This window comes from Sinocyclocheilus rhinocerous, unplaced genomic scaffold (genome assembly GCF_001515625.1).
Source record: "Sinocyclocheilus rhinocerous isolate Xijiao unplaced genomic scaffold, SAMN03320098_v1.1 scaffold193, whole genome shotgun sequence".
Taxonomy (NCBI): domain Eukaryota; kingdom Metazoa; phylum Chordata; class Actinopteri; order Cypriniformes; family Cyprinidae; genus Sinocyclocheilus; species Sinocyclocheilus rhinocerous.
Window position 1 is genome coordinate 213,561 of NW_015627585.1, and position 20,666 is coordinate 234,226.

Below are 20,666 nucleotides of genomic sequence, written 5' to 3' on the forward strand. Positions count from 1 at the left end.
CAGTGAGGTCTTAATGCCACCATTAGTGTCACCAGATGAGAAAAAAAAAAAAACACTCCTCTCTTGTGGCCATGAGTTGAGCTAATACTGCTGACCATCTTTAAGATCTTTCATGATTTACCTGCTGAGTGTTTGTCGCAAGTGTCTGTATTTGTCCTTGAACAACCTGTGTTCCTGAGACAGGCTGAGCCAAGCGAATATACTGCAGCTGGCCGGTGTTGAGCTGCACCTGCAGGACACCACAAGGGGGCAATGAGGAGAACACTTCATTACCTTCTAATAACAAGCATGTTTGCCTGGTCTTCATGTAGCACAGGTGTGCTGCAATCCCTATTACCAATTTATAATGCTTTGGAAAGGTCAAAATTACAAAATGCAAAGGTAAAAGTCTTTTCTCCCAAGTTCTTACTGGAATCTGCTGGATCTCTCCCGTGTTGGTGATGATCTGCTGCATAACCTGCATAGTCTGTCCAGCCGACTGTGCTGCCTGCGCCTGTCCCTGTGCAGCCGCCTGCACAATCTGCACCTGCTGACCTTCGCCCACCTGCATGGTCACTGGAGCACTCTGAAAGAGGAAGGATGAAAGTCATGAGGTGGGACTACGGCTTCAAACTTACATTCAAGTTGCGTTTCGATCTGTTGTGTGCCTTTCAAGTCTCTTTCAGCACACGCTGGAATAGATGAACTAGCATTAGCATTACAGCCTACTGTACTGTGGGCTGGGACGGCCTCCAAAAGAAAGTGAAATTGAAGACGTGTTGAGGAAAGGGGAGAGGTGCAAGACTGTGACCCCGGGCCTCTCGTGTTGAACGGAGAAACCTGGGCGTTGACTGCAGAGGTGTGACAGATGATCTCTCCTCTTTAGGAACTGACACCCGATAGGCGAGAGCAATTTATTAAGCAGCACAACTTTATCTGGCCTGAGACATGCAGTGACCTCATATAGCGTCAAGTAGAGGGCATATGAATTGGAGACTTGGCCCTGTGTGAAAAATATCTGCTCCTAAGTTTGGTTTAGGATAAAATGGTGACTTCTGCCTTCAGTTAACCCCCTAGCTAATCTTATTATAGCAGACACGCTACTGTTCAACAGTTTATGGTTGTTAAGATTTTTAATGTTTTTGAAAGTTTTTGATGTTTTCTTTCTCACCAAGACTGCATTTATTTGATCAAAGTAAATACAGTAAAAACTTCAAATAAATTTAAAATAACCTTTCTATTTTAATATACTTTAAAATGGGATTTTTCCCATAATGCCCTTAATGTCCATAATATTGATATAAACTTCAGCAAAAAGCTGTTTTCATATATAATGACAGTTTTCTCATTGCAAAACGTTATAAGGTTCCTTCTGAAGTCTCACTTTCAGTAACCACAAGACTCAAGCTCAAATCAATAAACACAAGGTCTGCGGTCACATCGCACATTGGAGAAAAATTCCTATGACTACTGCCAAGACCATGCAAAGATCTAAATAGACTAGAACAACTGTACTTTATTCTGTTTTGAAAATAAATAATTGACACGATCAGTCCAGCAGTGTGACGTTATATTATTTTAAACACCTTTATAAATTACATTTTTATGACCCCATATGAATTGAGTGAAATGAATTTGTCAAATGCATGATGGTTCAAGTAAACTTCAAAAAAAAAAAAAAAAAAACTACCACCAGTAAACTGATTGAATATCAGTATCCAGAAAATTTGATGGGAAAATTAAAGAAGAAAAAAAATCATACCCTCTGCTTCTGTTTGCTGCATTGTTTCATGTAGTACGTGATATAGTACCCAAACAGGGATATTTTTGCTGATGTATTGTGCTTTGAAATGCTGTTCTTATTCAACTGTCATGAAAAAAGCCCCAAAAAGCTCCTTTTTACGTCAAAGAGGGACTTTTTGGGGAAGAACAGGGGTCATTTTGAGGGGTTTGAGGTGTTTACCGTGATAGGGGTCGCCTGTGATTGAGCAACCTGCACCTGTTGCAGCTGCTGCATGGTGGTTCCTTGCAATACCTGAGGAAGAGGAGGAAATAATACGAGAAAGAAAGTGAACTTGACAACACAAGCAAGCACATGCAAAGCGCATACTCAAACGTCACATAAAAAGCAACAAAAAAGGCAAAGCACTGTAAAGAAATGAAAGTGTGATGTGTCACATGTAGTATGAACAGATTTATTCACACCATATCCATATTTTTTAAATGACATAAAACATGCATAAAGCTTTTTTAAATGAACAACTTCACACCAAGCCTGAAATATCACACTACAATAATATATAATATATATTGTTTACAAGGCAATAATTCTGCATTGGATTTAGTGTGAATAATTAAAGTTTGAATAATTGCTGTGAATATTTGATAACTTGTGTCACTCTGTAGTTTCAGATTTGGTGTGAACAGGCATTAACTGAAGCAGAGTTTAAATCAGCAGCAAAGATGAAGCATCTGTTATAGCAGATGAGTGCAAGCTCTGGTGTAAAATTTGAAAATACTGCATATAGCGGCACAAAGCAGTGAGCAGACAGCGAGATGAAGCTAAACCGACTCTCTGTCCTCAGGTTTGAAGATAAAACCCCACTGACAATACATTTTTACTTAAAGGGTAAACAGAAGAGAGCTTGAACAGAGCGCATGAAGGAACAGGTCACAATCTGACAAATGTTTTGTCAAAATTGTTCAATAAACATGTGGTCACCTTTTTCCTGTGCATAAATACTCTACACCACTATTTTTCTCTCACCTTATTTCTTTCCTACCTATGTATATACACTACCGTTCAAATGTTTGAGGTCTGTAAAATTTTTTATGTTTTTAAAAGATTTGATCAAAAATTGTAATATAAAAAATTACTTTCTATTTTAATATATAATTAATTCCTGTGATGGCAAAACTGAATATTCAATGTCATGATTCTTCAGAAATATGTATGTTTGCATTCAAATCCTTAATATTTAAAAAATATTTAATACGTTCTTTTTAAAAAAAAAAATTTCAGGATTCTTTGATGAATAGAATGTTTAAAAGAACAGCATTTATTTGAAATAGAAATCCAACAGTACAGTTGTCTTTACTATCACCTTTGATTAACTTAAACCATCCTTGCTGAATAAAAGTATTAATATTTCAAAAAACAACAATTAGCAACAGCAAACGTTTGAAGGGTAGTATATGTAGGGCCCAAACACTTGACACCAATACTGAAAATGCTTCTGATTTGCTTCCCCCCCTATAAATTCTATAATCAGCATAACAATTTAAGTGAAAAGATGAACTGAAAATGTAAAAAATAAAATAAAAAATCTGATCTGTTGCACAATGAAGTTCAAATGATGTCACAAATTAGCTTATTTGATCAGTGACTTAGAAATTGTCCACAAATATATATATATATATTATTATTATTATTTTTCCTTCTTGATTTTACATCATGTTTCAGTTTGACATTTTTCAAAATTGTAAAACTTTATTTTCAGGTTGAAATTAGAATTTGAATCTCATTGTATTGTGGTCTGACAATTTTTAACCCTAGTGTATATATTTGTCCCAAGAGCTCTCTAAGGTGACTGCAGCACAACTCTGCCCAAGTCTGACAGGTCAGCAAACTGCAGCTTGCTGAAGCAGCACTGATCTTTAGAGAGAGAATGAGGTTCACCACAGAGAAGAGAGAGAAAGTGAAAAATAGCCTCACACTGGTGGAATTAAACCAGTATAACTTAACAAAATAAAAGTTAACTACATAAAAACTAAAAAGTAGAGGCGTGGAGAGGACTGCTGTGTTCATGCTAAAAAGTTGGACAGATATCACATGAGAGAGTGACTGGATTCTCTACTGTTCACCTGATAGCAACGTGAGAATGACACCTCTGGGCTTTCAACCTTCACCAATAATGTTTCAAATGATCCTGTAATGGGCTGATCAAAGTAATCAGGGCTCAAGTGTTGTGTGAGAGAGTAGGTACGATAAAGTTTCAGGCTTTTGTCCACCAGACCGTAGTATAATATACACTAGGGTAATTACAAGGGCAAACAGTGTCCTACAGATACCAGTTTTCTTACCTGTGCTGACATATTTCCTATTAAAATAGGAAGTTTCGGCGGGACGTAATCAAAAGAGTAACTCGTTTCTTTTAAATAGTCAAGAGGCTTTAGTTACTTCATAGCCATATATAATGATATGCTAGTTGCTGTGTCAGGCAAGATGAGTCATCAATATATGTGCTGTTTTTCCTGTGTTAAATGTGTATGTTTGATAAATGTTAATGAAAGCTGCATCCAAAATCACATGCTCTCTGAACAGGCAGGTACTTTGCAACTGATAAAAAGGTATGTTTCATACAGTATGAATGCACTCTTGACATTCTATATTAGTCATGTTGTCATTGTCATGTGACCTATCAGTTTCAGTTGGGTATCTTCACTGCCATTCACAAATCCTCTCCTGCAGCCTCATGAGCCTGCATGTCCATCAGATGTGCACTTTGGTAGTAAGCAAGCATTTTGCCTAATGTTTTATGAACGCAATGAATTCGGACATACTATTTTCACATACTGAAATAGAATGGAATTATGTGATTTCGGATGCAGTCTTAAAGCTAATTGTTTTATGCTATGGTCCATATATGTACTGCGTTCTTGGGTTTGTGGCAAGTGTGTGAGAATTACCTGGCCCTGCTGGGGCTGAGCGATGATAATCTGTCCGGGCTGCAGTGTGGTGGCGGTGGGAGCAGCCACCTGCTGGCCTTGCTGCTGACCTTGGACCTGCACTGCACTGGGCTGCTGCGCCAGAGTGAAGTAATACTGGACCGGCTCAGTCGGGGCGACGGACTGACGCACTTCCTCCTACACAGACAGGCACAATTATAGAGAAATGTATACCTTATATTGCAGCACACCTCAGCAGGATCTTCATAAATGCAAGAGAGCATCCAACAATCCCATAAACACACACAGATGAAATCAAGAGTAACCGGCCTATCTGCTGGTTACATCTCCATAAATTATTTTAGCTCTGTAACACTACAGGCAGGATGAGGATAAATTACTTCTAGGCAAAGCAAGAGCGAGTAATGCAATCTTCTAGCTGGACAGAAACGAGACCTTTAGCTGCAGTCTGTGGCCTGAACTCCCACACTCAACCACAGCATAATAGCAGGCAATCAGCTGTCCTATTCTAACACAAACAGCAGGAATACCCAAACGTTTGTACCCAGAAGAGTATCTTTATATTTCGTTGTCATCCATTCCTGAAGATTTATTTGTAACAAAGAGAGTAAACATCCCTCTCCCAGCTTGGTGATGTCACAGCTGAGAGTGTAGGATGTTTACACACCTGGTCACACACACAAAAACACCACAGGACCATAAAGTCATCGGGTCGAACAAAGACAATGGTTTAGCTGAGCTAGGAGGGCTCGGATCATTGAATATACTGTGTAAATTCCTTCTTTTTGCATGTGCTTACTATCTGTTGTGTCTTCCCACTGTGGTATTTCGAGTTACTCGTATTTGATTTTGTTTTTTTCATCCCTGGCGTGCCTAAAAGAATTCAGTTTAAGGAATGTTGCTTTGATTTTTGTTGTACTGATTCCCAAAGCTTTTTTTTAATGATGATAATAGACACCCAATTTTAATTCATAGCTAAAATATGATCATATATCATAAACTAGAAAATTGAAAAAAAAAAAAAGTATAAACAATAAGTATAAAATCTCAAAGAACAGACTTAAGTAACTCTTGAAAGGCAGTTTAGATGTTTATCTTTATGTTGCTAATGCTCTCTACAGAAACATTTGAGGGAAGTGCTCAGGGTGTAACTGGCAAATAATCTACAATGTGAATTCAAAGTACATGTTCTGTTAAATAGGACGCATATGTATATTTCTTAAATTGCATGTAGTGAGTCCCTTATTTCAACTGAAAGAATTAAAATGGCTGGTAAAATCTGTGACTGGCCGCACATAGTTGTTTTTGGAGTCAGGCACATGGCACTATGGCCACATTCGTAAAATAAACAAGCAATGAATAAATATGATGTCTGGTTGTGCAGAGATAGGGGAAGCAGGGTGCTGCAAACATCCGACTGAAAGCCTTCACAAACCCTACACCCAGCTTCCAGTCAAGGATGTTTACAGCGCCCCCACGCTGCCAAAGACAACACAGCACCATCTCCTCTTCACAGATGCTGAAGAAAAAAAAATTGTAGATGCTGATTAATTTTGACAGCTTGAAGCTCTTCTCTTTTCCACACCTGTCGTTTTGGAGGCTTGAGGTCATCGCGGGGGACGATATCAATGAGGAAGTCAAACTGATCAAACTTAGTGATGGCCATGGCGATGTCATTCCTCTGGAAAACAGAAAATAAGATCAGAGAGTCAAAAACAAATCCAAAAAAAAGTCTAAAACACCAAATTTAACAAATGGTCATAGGAAGAAAAAGGGATGACACTAATTTCTTTCTAAATAAAATTATGCAGCACTATTTGATAAAACAAAATTATAATGTATCCCACTGTCTGCATCAACCGTTCTTAGCGAACAGTAACACGATCTCACCCCACAGACCATCTACTAGCGGTATTTTCCACAGGATATTGGATGCAAAGACCACCCATTGTCACCCCCCAAATCAGCAGCTATTTTTAGCATCATGATTAATATCTGGTGGTGAAGGGTCACATCCATGCAGTTGTTCCATTGACTACTGTTGTCGTGGCGACACCATTTGGAACTGTGGGCCAGCTGCAAGCTCACACGCTGAGCGGTAATACCATCTACATATTAAAGAGATGGTCTAACAGTCATTACAGATTTGTTCAGTGACAAAACCTGTTGCTGAACACCATGTCGGAAAAAGGATATGTTGACATGTGCTACTACATTGCAAACTATTGAACTGTTTATATATATATATATATATATATATATATATATATATATACACACACACACACACACACACACACACACACACACACACACACACACACACACTATAACAAAACAGACAGACAGACAGACACACAATATAACAATAATAAGATATTTAGATATATTTTTTATAGATAGATAGATAGATAGATAGAAAGGTAGATAGATAAAGATATATAGATTTAATTTTAAAATAAAATATTAAAATGAAATATTTTTAATCTAACTCCTCTAACACATTCAGTTATTTGGGTTAAGAAAATGTAATTGAATGTCACATAATAATAATAATCTATAAAAATGTATATATCTTTTAATAAATAATATTTTATAGATGTCATTATTATTCATTTTCATCCAAGCATTAAGGGACCACTTTATGAGTATCAATCAGGGTTCAGGACAGTGTTTCACAGCACAGAGAGGCAAAATCAATGGAAAAAAGTAAGTGGGTCATGGTAGATACTTTTAGACTCTACGCTACAGTGGAACAGAGATAAGCCTTGGGGGGCCTGTGGGGGGCTCTTCCCATAAACAGACAAGCTGGGTCATGGACCCCAGTGCATGTAGTATTAGGAGGGACCATTTTTGTTTTTTTATCTTTGCCGTAATGTTTTGGGGTTGGACCTATTCACATGGAGAACAGAAGATAATAGGAACAATGGCTAAAGGTGCAGTCATATTAGCAAAATATTAGCGAAATTTCATGGGAAAAATGTCCATTGTCAATAGTGTAGTGATGTATGAAGCACAGCTCACACAGAAGTCATTTTCAAATTGAGCGGATTTCTGTTGGTGATCGCGGCAAGTTCACAAGTCCAACTTGAACATGAGCGAACACTGCGTGGAGATCTTTTTCGCTCTGAAACAAAACTCCAGTTTGCAGTTATTCCTATTGAAATGACTGGATTTTGCCTATGAAATTTCGCCAAGCAACGGTAAATGTGACAGTCAGGAAAACAGTCAGGAAACAATAAGGGGAAGATGGTGGTTGGAATCAGGAAATAAACCCAAGTTTGTCTTAAATTGAGAACTACTATACATATGGCGATCACCAGACACATGGCTTAGCAGGTAGTGCTCTGAAATACAGGGTGCAGGTGATCCCAATTTAAAACCAGTTCAAAGTCATTTCCTGATCCCACCCACCATCTTCCTTCTATCGTTTCCAGTCTTCTTCAAAAACAAAAAAAGATAATTTTGTCACAGAGGAGACTGGTTTATCTCAGCTGGCTAGGGCGAGGGGTCAAAGGGAAGTTGAGAATGAACATGACTGACCTGTAGTGTGCGCCGCTTGTTGTCCTCAGTGTGAATCCAGGCTCTGAGAGTGAGCTCTGTGATGAAGATCTGTGCTGCTTTGGCAAACAGCACTGGTGCCTCGGCACTGATCATCTATGGAGGATTACCAAAGCAAGTTAATAAAGGGGAAATGAAAGGACGACATACAATCCTATCCAGACACTCACTATGCCCATGCCTATCATGTTTTGGCCTGCCAACAGACAGATGGACATATGTAGTGGCCTAAGAGGCTACGTCAAGAACTGACCCAGGGGTCTTGCCCATGCCACTGCTCCTGAGCTCTTAACTGCCTTGGCTTTTCTCTCTTTCCACTCTAAGCTGCAGGTAATTTTGAGAGTCTGGACAACACCCTGACCTGATGCCTGCTTCCCACGCAGCTAAGGCTGTGTGGGAAGATCATGCCCTGTGGCATCTACAACATCAAAATTTGGTTCAGCTACAAAATCAGACATCAGAAGACTACAGAGAACGCTTTGTATTGTCCAACTGAGCACAAAGAAAAGGAGGAGTTAAGCTAAAGGGTTAAACTATCAAGCAAATACACCAAACCTTATGTCTAATCATTTTTATTTCTCTTGCTCTATGAAACCACACTAAAAGGGCATCAGTGTGTGTTACCGCTACTCAATACTTGGCTCACAGCACTCTTGAAATGACCTCTAGCTCTTTCGACAGTACTGATGCCATGTTCTTATTTATACTTGAAGGTTTGTTTATGTGCATGTTGCTTTGTTAAAGGATCTGGCAAATAGAGTAAATATTGGCAATACATGGAACTGAGGTTGTTATAAGAGAAGTTATTTTTAGTTCTCGGAAAAAGTCTACACACTGTTTACACACACTACCAAATATCAGGCTGTTTCACAGAAAATGGCCAGATGACTGGATATAATAGTTTTTCTATTCACAATGCTGAGAAAATAATAGATTACTGTTTTTGTAGTTGTCCAAATCAGACTGCACTGCAGCTGAAGCCACTGAAAATATTTACTTTTCATTTGGAGAAGACCACAAAAACATTCAATTTTGATTTGTTGCCTTAAAAATCAACTAGGAAACTTTATAACCATACTTTCATTAATGGCAGTTTGCGAATTAAACTGACCATATATGGATTATTTAATTTGTATATGCTGAAAAATATCTTTGCTAGGGTGAGATGGAAGGTTGCCAGGGCATTGCAAAGGGCATTGGGTTGCCAGGGCATTGTTCACAGAGGTTTGAAGCATGTCGATATATGGTTGCTAGCGTCTTCTGATGATTTCTATGAGACTTTTGGGTCAGTCTAAATGGACTAATCAAAGGATCCCATAGTAGTGTTGTACTACTGTAATTTTTTTTCCCATAACACCGAAACCAAAATTAATGATTTCATTTAGCCAAAAACTGAAACCAAAAATAAAAGTTTTGTTAATTGAATTTGGGTAACAGGATAATTGAACTTGGTATGCAGTTCAGAGTGTCATATCCACATGTCATAAATGAAGACTAGTTAATAGCAAAGTTCTTTGGCAACCTATCAGTATTTCAGCTGAACAAATTTTACATATTGCTATTCTAGAATCAGTTTTGGGCAGAGTGATGTATGCCCAGTTTGCTGACACGTTTACCTGTTGTAGCTTATCAACATGGTGTGCACAACATAGTTGCTGACCCAGATGAAACCGAAAATAAAGGTTTTTCGTTATTTTAACATTTTCAGTTGCTGAATTTGGGTGCTTCACTATCCCATAGGGTCCCTAGAAAAGGTTCTGCGATATTCATCAAAATCGATGGGATTTTTTTGGCCGTCTTATTTTGGCAGGCAAGTTAGGTCATTTAAGACGCATCATACTAATCCTCAAGCCACATGATTTGATTCATGTCTATAGCACAAATAGTATAGAACATTCATAACTTCAATACTATGGCTAAAGATTTGAAAACAAACAAACAAAAAAAAAACTAACTCCAAGTAGGAGCAATAGTGATAGTGAAGCTTGCCATAGCAAACTACACTAGTTATTGACGCAACTTGCCACTTGATGTTCAGCAGACAATTGCTGGGTTGCTGCTTTCTCAAGAATCAAAGACAGGAAGTGTGCTGCCATCAGCTTAGAGTGATTGTGTTGATTCAGCTCGGCTGCTCTTACCTTCACATCCTCATCCAGTTTCATAATTTTCTTGATGCGAGCAAGAGGAAGCTCTTGCACACGGAAATCCTTCTGAAACAGTGCGAGAGTGCGTTAGAGGAGAACTCACAATAACATTAATAATTCCTCTTAATGAACAGTGGTAGACTCTTGTTGAGATACTACATAGTTGACTACAATTTTCCAGTAAAGACTTTTTAGGGTTTGTTTTGAGAAAGGCAGTGTTTATACTGTATCCAAGTGATAAGCTAGGTAAAAAAGCTAGGAGAAACCCGTACCACGGTAAGATTCCTGATTTCTTCCATCACTCTGGGCCAAAAGGACTGTAGGCTCTGCTGGGCATCGCTGCCGCCTGCTCCAAATGAGTCTGCCGACATCTCCAGATCTGCTAGGAGATAAAGAGAGAGAGAAAACACGACAAGTCAGGGTTAATGTTCACATACAAGCCTCATAATTCACGTAAACTTCTTGAGCTTTGAGATAATAAACCACAATATACACTGTTTAGTTTGGGTTGAAGAAGTCTGAATAATTGTGTGTGATAGCTGTGCGTCGCTACAGTAAAATGCCTGGCGCAACTGTCGATGGGGCGATTGGTCAACTCAGCCATGCGTAAACTAAGCCAGGAATCCATATGTGAAAAACCTGGAGAACAAAGTCCTCCTCCGTGCCAGTGACCTGAAGCCTGGAGTGCACATCTGGATACCCAAATAGCTTTGGAACCGAACTGACAGTACGGCTCGGCACTGACGCAACGGAGACAATCCAAACACAAACTAACGCAAACTGAAAAAGCAAGAGGAGCAATGCTAGCAGGTTACATGTGAGGAATTCTGCAGGCAGCCTGCCTGAGCTTGCGCTGCCACGGACGCTACAAAGCACCTCTCTCTTTCTCTGGAAGAAAACACAGGGCCAGAAATAGCAGGGTGGGGTGCCACAGGAGCCGGAGCGAGGCAGTAAAAAAGTACTCGGACATGTGCAGTTCAGCCATAATCCAATAACAAGACAAAGTGCCAAGGGCTTAATGGAGGGGGAGCAGTTGGACTGCCGAGAAGCCTCACTATGTGGGTCAAACGGAGGAGCAACACAGTGAAACGTGCGTGATTACTGGTGAAAAGCAGTGACCTGCATTCATCTCTTACTCCTCTTATGTATTTCGAAGGATTAGGATGATTACAATCACACTGATACATTTTTAAAAAAAAATCATGTTTAGTGTCACGGTCTTTATTTGCCTCCAAAATAATCATGATCAGTGACATTAGACAAGCATAATACAAATCAATGATCCATGTGTGACTCTGCTGTCAATAAGCTCTAGACTCATTTCAGGCTTGATTGAAGCAGTCAACTGTCAATCAAATTCATTATGCATGCTTATAATAAGAAAAACACAGGAGGTCATAGACAGTCACACTGCTGCTGGGAAGCAACAGCATCAGGTGTTTATCTCACTACGGTCTTCTGCAGTACATCTGTGAGTGTGGATGTGCCAGCTCCGGCTTGATAAGAAATAATAATTTAACGTCTCAAGTAAGACAATTAAGAAAACTAGCTGGATAATTAGCAGGCGATAACAGCGGCAAATTACTGTCATGGACATGGGAAATTGTGAGGCAAATTAAATGAGATAACACGCCATTAAAGGAGACATAAATAGGTTAAATCAAAGCTTGCTTAGACCAGCTGCTTGAGTGGGAGCTATTTTTGACTCCTTTAACCAGATCGAGACACACAACCTGAGATGGGAGGAGCAAGACCTCTGGCTTAGCATTGTGGGTAGAATCCTTGTTCTTTTGAGGTTATGTTTTGTATTGTGTTAAAGCAAAATAATAATTAAAAGGGTCAACTTTCAAATATTAACAAGCTAGATACAGAGAAGCAACTTTAAAAAAATATATATATATATTTATTTATTTTTTGCCCAAGAAATAATAATCATTTGCTTAGTGCTGGGCGATATGGCCAAACAAATCATATATCTGTATTTTTTGGCTGAACTGCGATATACGTTATATATCTTGTTTTTTTTCTACATTTCTACATCTACATTCTATTTGGATTAAATATATATATTTAATATATTTATATATAATATATATATTTTTTTACATCATGCCCAATGATGTCCAATGAAACAACGTTGATCTTAAAAGGCAATGAAAACAAATATAGTGAAATGAATCATGTAGGCTATACTATAGCCTTATGTGCAAAAAAGGGTTAGAATCCTATTTCATTTTAACATTGTAACAATACATTGTAAAAAAAAACAACTTTAAAGCAGAAGTTAAATTCACTGTTACATACAAACAAAAAGCACATTGCCTATTAATTGCATTATATTTAGACCCCATTACAATAGTCACTGTACAGTTACTGCTATCATAATATACACTTGTAGGTTTAAAATTCTACACGACACGATTATTGTCCAACTACAAATATTTTAGCAAAATGTATATTTTAGTCAGAATTATTGCGCTCCTATTGTATTGTGGGAGAATCACATGCAGGCTCATGCACTCCTGACAGAAAAATGGAAATATTTCCATGACTTTGTAATGCACCGAGGAAAAAACACATTAAATAGATCAAATAGCGTCTCTGTCAGCAGCGCATGCATCTGACTGTCAGAGCATCTGACGGGGAGAGCTGCTTTAAACTATACTTGTTAAATATAGATTACGAGCAATGTTCTCTGTAAGACTGCGCAGAAGAAATAATATGCCACCCACAGCACACATGTAAAAATGAGTTGGGAAAACCATTTGATTTAATTCTAGTAAACTAGCTTACAGATCTCAGTTTAAATGCTTCAGTTTGTTTTCTATTGTATTCTATTCTATTCCATCAGTTTAAATTCTTCAGTTTGTTTTTATATTATATTTTATTATAAACCTAATAAATAAATAAACCTCAAAAAGGGAATTCATGGGCAATATCTGCTTCATTTTGTTCATATTATATTATATTATATTATTATAAAGAATTGAACTGTTCTGTGTGAGATTTTTTTTTTAAAAAGATTTTTAATAGAATTTTTTTGGTAACAGCACTGTAAAAACGTTTTCTCAGGTAACCTAAGATGTGCATCATTTAGTTACATCAAGGGTCAAATCAAATATAAATAGCACATTAAAGTTTGTGTGTGCACTGTACAGGTCTGGTATAAGTTTTTTATTATAAAGAATTGAACTGTTCTGTGTGAGATTTAAAAAAAAAAAAGATTTTTAATAGAATTTTTTTGGTAACAGCACTGTAAAAACGTTTTCTCAGGTAACCTAAGATGTGCATCATTTAGTTACATCAAGGGTCAAATCAAATATAAATAGCACATTAAAGTTTGTGTGTGCGCTGTACAGGTCTGGTATAAGTTTTTGCTCAGGTGGCCAAAATGTCCGCCCAATAGAGAAAAGTTTTGATCAGCAAGAAAAAAGAAAAAAAATTTGAGGGAACATTGCTTACAAGTTATTTTAAAGCCCTTTAATATAAACATGTCTCATGCTTAGGACAAACTGGATTATGCACTTTACCCACAGCAGCTCACTGGATATCGATAAAAACGGTATTGCCTCATACCATATCGTTTATTAAAAATATATCGATAAATCATATAAACTTGATATACCACCCAGCCCTAACTGACAATTTTGATTTTAAAAAGTGTTATGTCGTTGACCCTACTGCAACCATAACGGAACTACATCATCACAATGTAATTCAAACCAACTTTAGACTTGTAGGCAGGACACAAAAAGGTAAGTGAGGCTCAGTGCACGTGCTTCAACTCTCAGTCACGATCGTCCTTCATCAAGTCAGAACGCAACGGTGGTGTAGGATTTCTCCTGAACTGTTCGGTTGCCTTGACGGCAATGACCGCTGGTGCTCTGTGTCTCAGAAAGTCAATGCCGTTAGCAGAGGCTGAATCAGCAAGAACATCACTGCCAGCCTGGCTTTCGCTGTGCAGGAGGACTGCAGCAAAGGAATGCTCGAACATTTCAGTGTGATCTGGGACAAGTGGTTCTCAAACACTTGAGATATTGCAAATTACCCCCTTGAGAAGAGATGAGTTAAGCTTGTTGTGCAGCAGATATTTAATGGTTGGAGAAAGTGTGGCCTGAGGATACCAAGGAGGAGAAACTGCTGTGACACAAACACAACATTATAATTTCACATACATTTACTGTAGAACAACCTCTTTCTCATGCAGGAGAGATTCAAATCAGCTGTGCTGATAAGACAATACCAGGGTTGTGGATGCTAGCCGTTGTGTTGACTTGAGATCTAAGCTACCTCTCAGACATGAAGCTCACCTCTAGAATGAGCCTAATTTTAACAGCCAGGACTTAAAAAGCTCTTTTCAAAGTCTGCTTTTTTGTTTGACAGGCCCATATTGAACTCAACCACAGAACTGCTTGCCATTTGAGAAGAAACCGCTTTCCACTGGAGACGCTGTTAAACTTTAACACTCATCTCAACATCATGTCATACGTCTCCATTTTTGCTCACACCCCTCATTTCCAGCATGCCTCCCCTACATAGTTTAGGAATACCAAATACAAATGCATACCAAATGATGAATGCACATAGAGGTAATTCAATCTTATCTAATATCGGAGCATTCCAGAGGGAAAAAATGTTCAAGAACAGGTGAAGAAAATAATATAAGGAGAAAGATACATATGTTAGAATGAAAATTAAGAGCTTTTAAATATATTTTAAAAGAACTTTATAGTTCGATTTTAGTCAGAATAAAACAACAATGTGTATTTTTAAAATGTCATTTAAACACGTTGGTCAGACTGAAATAACACCAGTCAGGGTTTTGCAAAGTCATAGACTCCAATAATGAGACTGCATATACATTAACTGTACTACAAATTATGCGATGAGGATTTAAATCTTGAAATAATCGATCACACATTGTGTCATGTACAACCTGCTTATAACTGCACATGCAAATGCACTTACTGACAACTCTTTTTATGAAATATTACGCATTGTGTCCTATATACTTGGATAGGCTTAGCGCAACTATGCAAAAACTTGTGTACAACTGCGCGTGTAAGCAAACTTACTCTTTTTATTACACAACATACATACAACTCTTTATTACATATTACCTAAGACCCTGAACCAAAACCAGCCTCAATAAAATTACAGAACACAGACAAGTTGTTTTCTATGATCATTCTGTCATACAGAAAGGTCACATTTCTAAAGCTACATTCAGGACTTATTAACTACCCAAGCATTCACACAGAAAGGCCAGCTGGTAAAAAAACAAACAAACAAAAAAAAACATATATATTGACAAAGCCTGCTGAGGTTACTGGCTAATCATCGACTCGGACACAAAAAAATGCACCCGGCAATGAATTACGAATTAACCAACAAATAGCCGTGCTTGTTTTGCTCTAATGTTGGGAGCAAAAAACATAGGGGCTGGACAATACCGCCACTCTGATCTGTGTCTAATCTCATGGATCAATCATTCTAAAGTTGCCCTTGGTTCGGCCTCATATCAACTCCAGGAAGCCGTCCCTGAACTCTCAAGGTTATTCGGCAGTAAGCAGAAAGGGGGGAAAAAATACACAGTTTAGGGGGAGGGAGAGAGAGAGAGAGTGAAGGATATACTATAGCACAGAAAGAAAGCAAACGGAGACTGGTTTTTCAACTTTCACTGCAGCAACTTGGCGACCCTACTGTGTGTAATGATGGTGAATGGCCCCCTCTTGTCTGTGCCCCTGAGGGATGCACTGTCCTCTTCGACTCACACTCTCCCCACTGACGGATCGAATGCGGGAGCCGCTCTCACATTCCTATGACCTTCATCTACTGATGGGCCATTAGCAATGGCAAGGTGTGACGACGTGTCGACGCAAGCACCAGAAACCCAACTGTAAACTTTAAAGGTTCTGCGCTGACATTTCAAAACAACCTCAAACGCAAAACTCCGGGAACGAGAGGGAATGTGCAAAAACATTAGTCAGGTGTGACATTTTACCCTTGAACATCATTGCAAACTGGTGCAGTAAGGAGCTAAAATGATATTAAAATCTTAACCGAACACATCATGCTGAGAAGCAGCAGTCAAGGCTCTACCTAGAGTTATTTTTAGTAACTCCTTTCCCCAAAAGGACCTTAATACCATCACTAATGGAAACTTTCTAGTACACAAGCGAAAAAGAGACTTTAATCCGACCGGATTCCATAACGAGGCATTGTGTGAGGACAGCCGTCTGTACATGATGAACCAGGGGGCTAAAAGTCCCCATATAAACCCCAATCCATGATGGTCACGTAAAGCCCACATTTATACTGTCCTCTGCTCTGCTTCACTGTCACAGGAGTGTAAACAAGCCATGAAACTGGGCCTTGAATAGGGATGGGCGTATCGATCCGAAGTATCGATATATCGATACTGACGCGAGTATCGAAAGTATCGATACTCAAACAAAAATATCCATACTAAGGTGTGCTTTATTTACCAGTGGTTTTGTTTATTTAACAAAAAAAATAGTGCAGAAGTATCGAATCGGTATCGATATCGACGATACTGCCTTGAAAAAATATCGGTATTGTATCGAAAACAAAATAAGGGGTATCGCCCATCCCTAGCCTTGAAAGGTGAACCGGAACTAGCGGTCCTATGCAGCCAGGGCCATCATTTCTATCTGTCTCTGTAAGCAACACAGATGTACCAGAGATACACAACAGCACGGGACCTTCAATAGGTCCAAAGTCAAGGTGAATGAACTGAACTTAGAGGTCAACTGCGATCAAAGAGAACGCCATGCAGTTCAACGATGGAAAGTTAAAATTCCATATGCAAAACCAGTGAAATTTCCAGCTAGTTAATGTTTACATCATCATGTCAAACATTGGTAGTCTGCTTAAGGACTTCAAAATGAACAGGACAGAAAACACAAAGATGTACACTCAGATTTCAAGCAAGGGGAAAAGTAGAGGACGAAAGGAGGAGGAGAAAAGCGCAGCGGAGGACAGAGGAAGCATCCCATTACTGCAGCGAGAGAGAGCGAGAGAGAGAGAGCTTTACTGTCTGTTAGCAGTCGCAAGTCACACTTACCCCGTGCCCTTCATATGCTGCGCTGTGGGCTCTGGAGAACAGGAGGACATCTCGAAAGTCTCCTTAACTGTCTAGTCCACAGGCTTGGTCCCAGGAGGAGACAAAAGGCTGTGGGACAGGCGATCTGCTGCTGCTTTACTCGACTGTAATCAATCTAGCTTGCTAAACGATACTCTCGGCCCGCCTATCTCCAAGAACCTGCCCCCTTGCTGGATTCTTCAAATGAGCCCGAGTCGATCTCTGCCGCTATTGGCCTAGCCAGCCGTCTGTAGGCCGTGTCATCCCCCTCCTCCCTGCTTACCCTCTCCACTCCGCCCCCTTTTACAGACACTCAACTTCCTGTTTTAAGTTACCTTGAGCTGCAGGATAGGGGTCAGGGAATGAAAAGAACGAGAGAGAAAAAAACAACCAGACAAAAGCAGCAGAAAGTTGCAAAAAGGACGCAGGGAGGGCGGAGGATCGTCTCGGTTTGCGAGCCTTTAAAAATCTGTCCCCTGCAGATCATCTTCCCTACTGTGGCTGGACGGAGCTGGACTGAACAACTGACTTCTCAAACAACTGTCCCTTGCTTATTTACAAAGTCAAACTAAATGTCTCTAAAGCCCGCCCCTCGGAGGAGCGGATTGGCCAGGCGTGCAGTGATGCAAATGAGCCCATGAACAGTGATTGGCTCAGGGTGGTCTCATAGAGGGTACCAGCATGCTGTAGCCGCATGATTTAAAGTGGAAAGTCACTCAGGTCAGATTTGCAGTCTCATTTGAGTGAAAGAACATCCATGCAGTGCAGCACATGAAACCTAAACTCAACGTTAACTGTCCTAAATGAATGTAAAGTTGACCTGAAGGGTCATGTCAAATGGTTTAACCTCTAATACGTGTAACCATACAGCACAATCTCATGTGACCAAAAATTATACAAGTTATGCAACTGTTATTACGCTTATTTGTTAACTTTTCATTTAATTATGGTTATTAGTAGAAGAATAATACAAATGGGGCAGTCACATTTGCCACTGTTCAGCTAATTCACACCAAATTTTCACCAGAAATCCAGTTATTTCTAATCTATGCAATCTGAAATTTTGAGTTAAGTCACTTCTGCTTAAGCTGAATCTATCTACATACTATTGTCAATAGACTTTTTTGCCCACAAAATCTTGCTAACGCAATCACACCTTAACTTGCTTAACATCATCACTTGATTCTTTATTAGTCTCTTTATTTCCCGAAACTTCATGTCACCACATGCAAAACGGCCTACGCACCTTCCGCCCAAATCCAATTGATGCACAGCAGATTTAAGATTTCATATTATTTTTCATAAAGAACCAAGTCTGCTAACACTTTGCTGAGACATTCAGTGAGGAGACACTTGACTTTTTTTTTTTTTTTTTTACTTATGTGAGAGATGCACATCAAAATAAGGGGTTAGCTTTAAACAGTATAGATGAAAACCAGAGCAACAACTGCAGCACAATGCTTCCTATACTTTGTTGTTGTTAAAATACATGTGGAAAGCAGGTAAATTATTTACAGCAACAGTACTGAAAGATTATGGCAACATTTGCTATGAATGCCATTATGTTTCTTGTAAAATCAAGGTCAATAGGCAATGATATTGCTTTTAAGTGTTGCCTTGAAACACTCACTGATTAATCATGTGTAAATAGTGAGTTCATGTGCTATGAATTGACCTCCATTTAACCTAGTACATTAAAATCATGTCAATTACGTCTTAAATTACATCTTTTTGCTAAATCTAGTAATTCTGACGTTAGTATTTTATTTTTTATTTTCATTCATAGGTGACAAGTAGAAGCGTATTTGTTTATGCAATGTATACTGTAGGCGCGTTTCCATTACAGATTTGCGCAAAACTTTGGCGATATTTTCTGAATGTCGATAACATACGCCATGTGACCTGTAAATGCGAAAAAGCCGTTTCCATTGCAGTTTTGCGAATTATTCCTTTTTCGCATTGCCTGAAAAACCACCTCATGCGAGCGTAAAAACTTTTTTGCGATATATGGCCGTTTTTGCGAAATTGACGCGTTTCCATTAGGCGTATTTTCAATTCGCAATTTCAATTTGCGCAATTTTAAGGGTAATGGAAACGCGCCTAATGACACCATCCGCACATTTTGCAAAATGAAAATACACGGAATAAATTCCAACACGAATAAATAAAGCACACGGATATGCATGTCTTATACCTCTGATGAATCGTAATAAACACTGATACTGATACAAATTACAAATGCTTTTTTCATTAACGAAGTTGACACGCATTTGCAGGCTACCGGGAGACATGCTAACCGAAACCATGCAAACATTCAGTGTATGTGTGTGTAACATTGTTCTAGATGAAACCCATAGTGCCCGATTTATTTTTTACTGTGAGACTGATTTACATCTCAAAACATCTACAGCCAGTAAGATTGTACGGACAGATAAGGACTATAAAATGAGCGGCATAAAGGTAACGTTAGAAACAGTGCTCGCTACGTTAGCAGGCCGCACTGACTGATTCCCGTCAAACTAGGAGAAGTGAAATAATGATGGTTTTGGAAGGCTTTGAGCGAGTTTTCCTACAATATTTGTAAAGCGGTGTAAAGACAGTCTAACCAATAAAGACTACGTTTGGATCTGTCCTTCAGACCAATCAAACCTCGGACTAGATTCCACCAATCAAGGTTTCTAAGGGTTCTGGTAGTTAAGAAACTGCCACCATTTAGGCTCAGAATGAACCAGTGAGCCAATAGAAGTCATTTACACTAGAGAGACAAAATGGCGACCTATGTCCAACAGTTTCCTGACCGCCTCCATTCCCTTCCACTAGCCACCAATAAGCGCTTCAGAGAGCGAGGAGGGAAATGGCGCCCATGTTCATCCTCCAAAACAATCGTCCATTGGATGAAAACTTTTATTAGACAACGAGCTCAAAACGACCCCCGCTTCATCCAAACCAAGTTGTAGATAGCAACCGAACAGTAACGCAGCAAAGTACATCATTTTTATACTCACTTTACGTGATGAAATCGTAGCGTAGTCCGGTTCGTAATATTTAATTTATTTCAGGCTGTTACAGGAACCAAGATGGCCGGCGATTTCACAACTTTTTTTTTTTAAACCGGAAGAAGTGATACGTTAACTGTGACGTACTCGCCATTGAATGTGATTGTTCTTCAGTTCAGCGAGAGGTTGAGC

General features: G+C 39.0%; 1 protein-coding gene across 5 annotated transcripts in view; it reads right to left on the reverse strand.

Annotated features, from left to right (window-relative positions):
* LOC107731465 (nuclear transcription factor Y subunit gamma-like) overlaps window positions 1-20,555 on the reverse strand; it is a 26,226-nt gene extending 5,671 nt beyond the window's left edge. Inside the window, exons 1-9 of one of the 5 annotated variants that reach the window (XM_016542586.1) lie at window positions 17,461-17,591; window positions 10,646-10,755; window positions 10,368-10,439; window positions 8,212-8,325; window positions 6,254-6,349; window positions 4,669-4,845; window positions 1,943-2,014; window positions 410-565; window positions 122-229 (exon numbers count right to left, since the gene is read on the reverse strand). In XM_016542586.1, the coding sequence (XP_016398072.1) occupies window positions 122-229; window positions 410-565; window positions 1,943-2,014; window positions 4,669-4,845; window positions 6,254-6,349; window positions 8,212-8,325; window positions 10,368-10,439; window positions 10,646-10,744 (894 nt within the window). In that variant the 5' untranslated portion in view covers window positions 10,745-10,755; window positions 17,461-17,591. Of the gene's footprint in view, window positions 1-85; window positions 230-409; window positions 566-1,942; window positions 2,015-4,668; window positions 4,846-6,253; window positions 6,350-8,211; window positions 8,326-10,367; window positions 10,440-10,645; window positions 10,756-17,460; window positions 17,592-20,483 lie in introns of those variants that run through there. The other 4 variants (XM_016542568.1, XM_016542580.1, XM_016542560.1 and 1 more) reach the window with 4 other exon arrangements.
* Window positions 20,556-20,666: the final 111 nt, after the last annotated feature.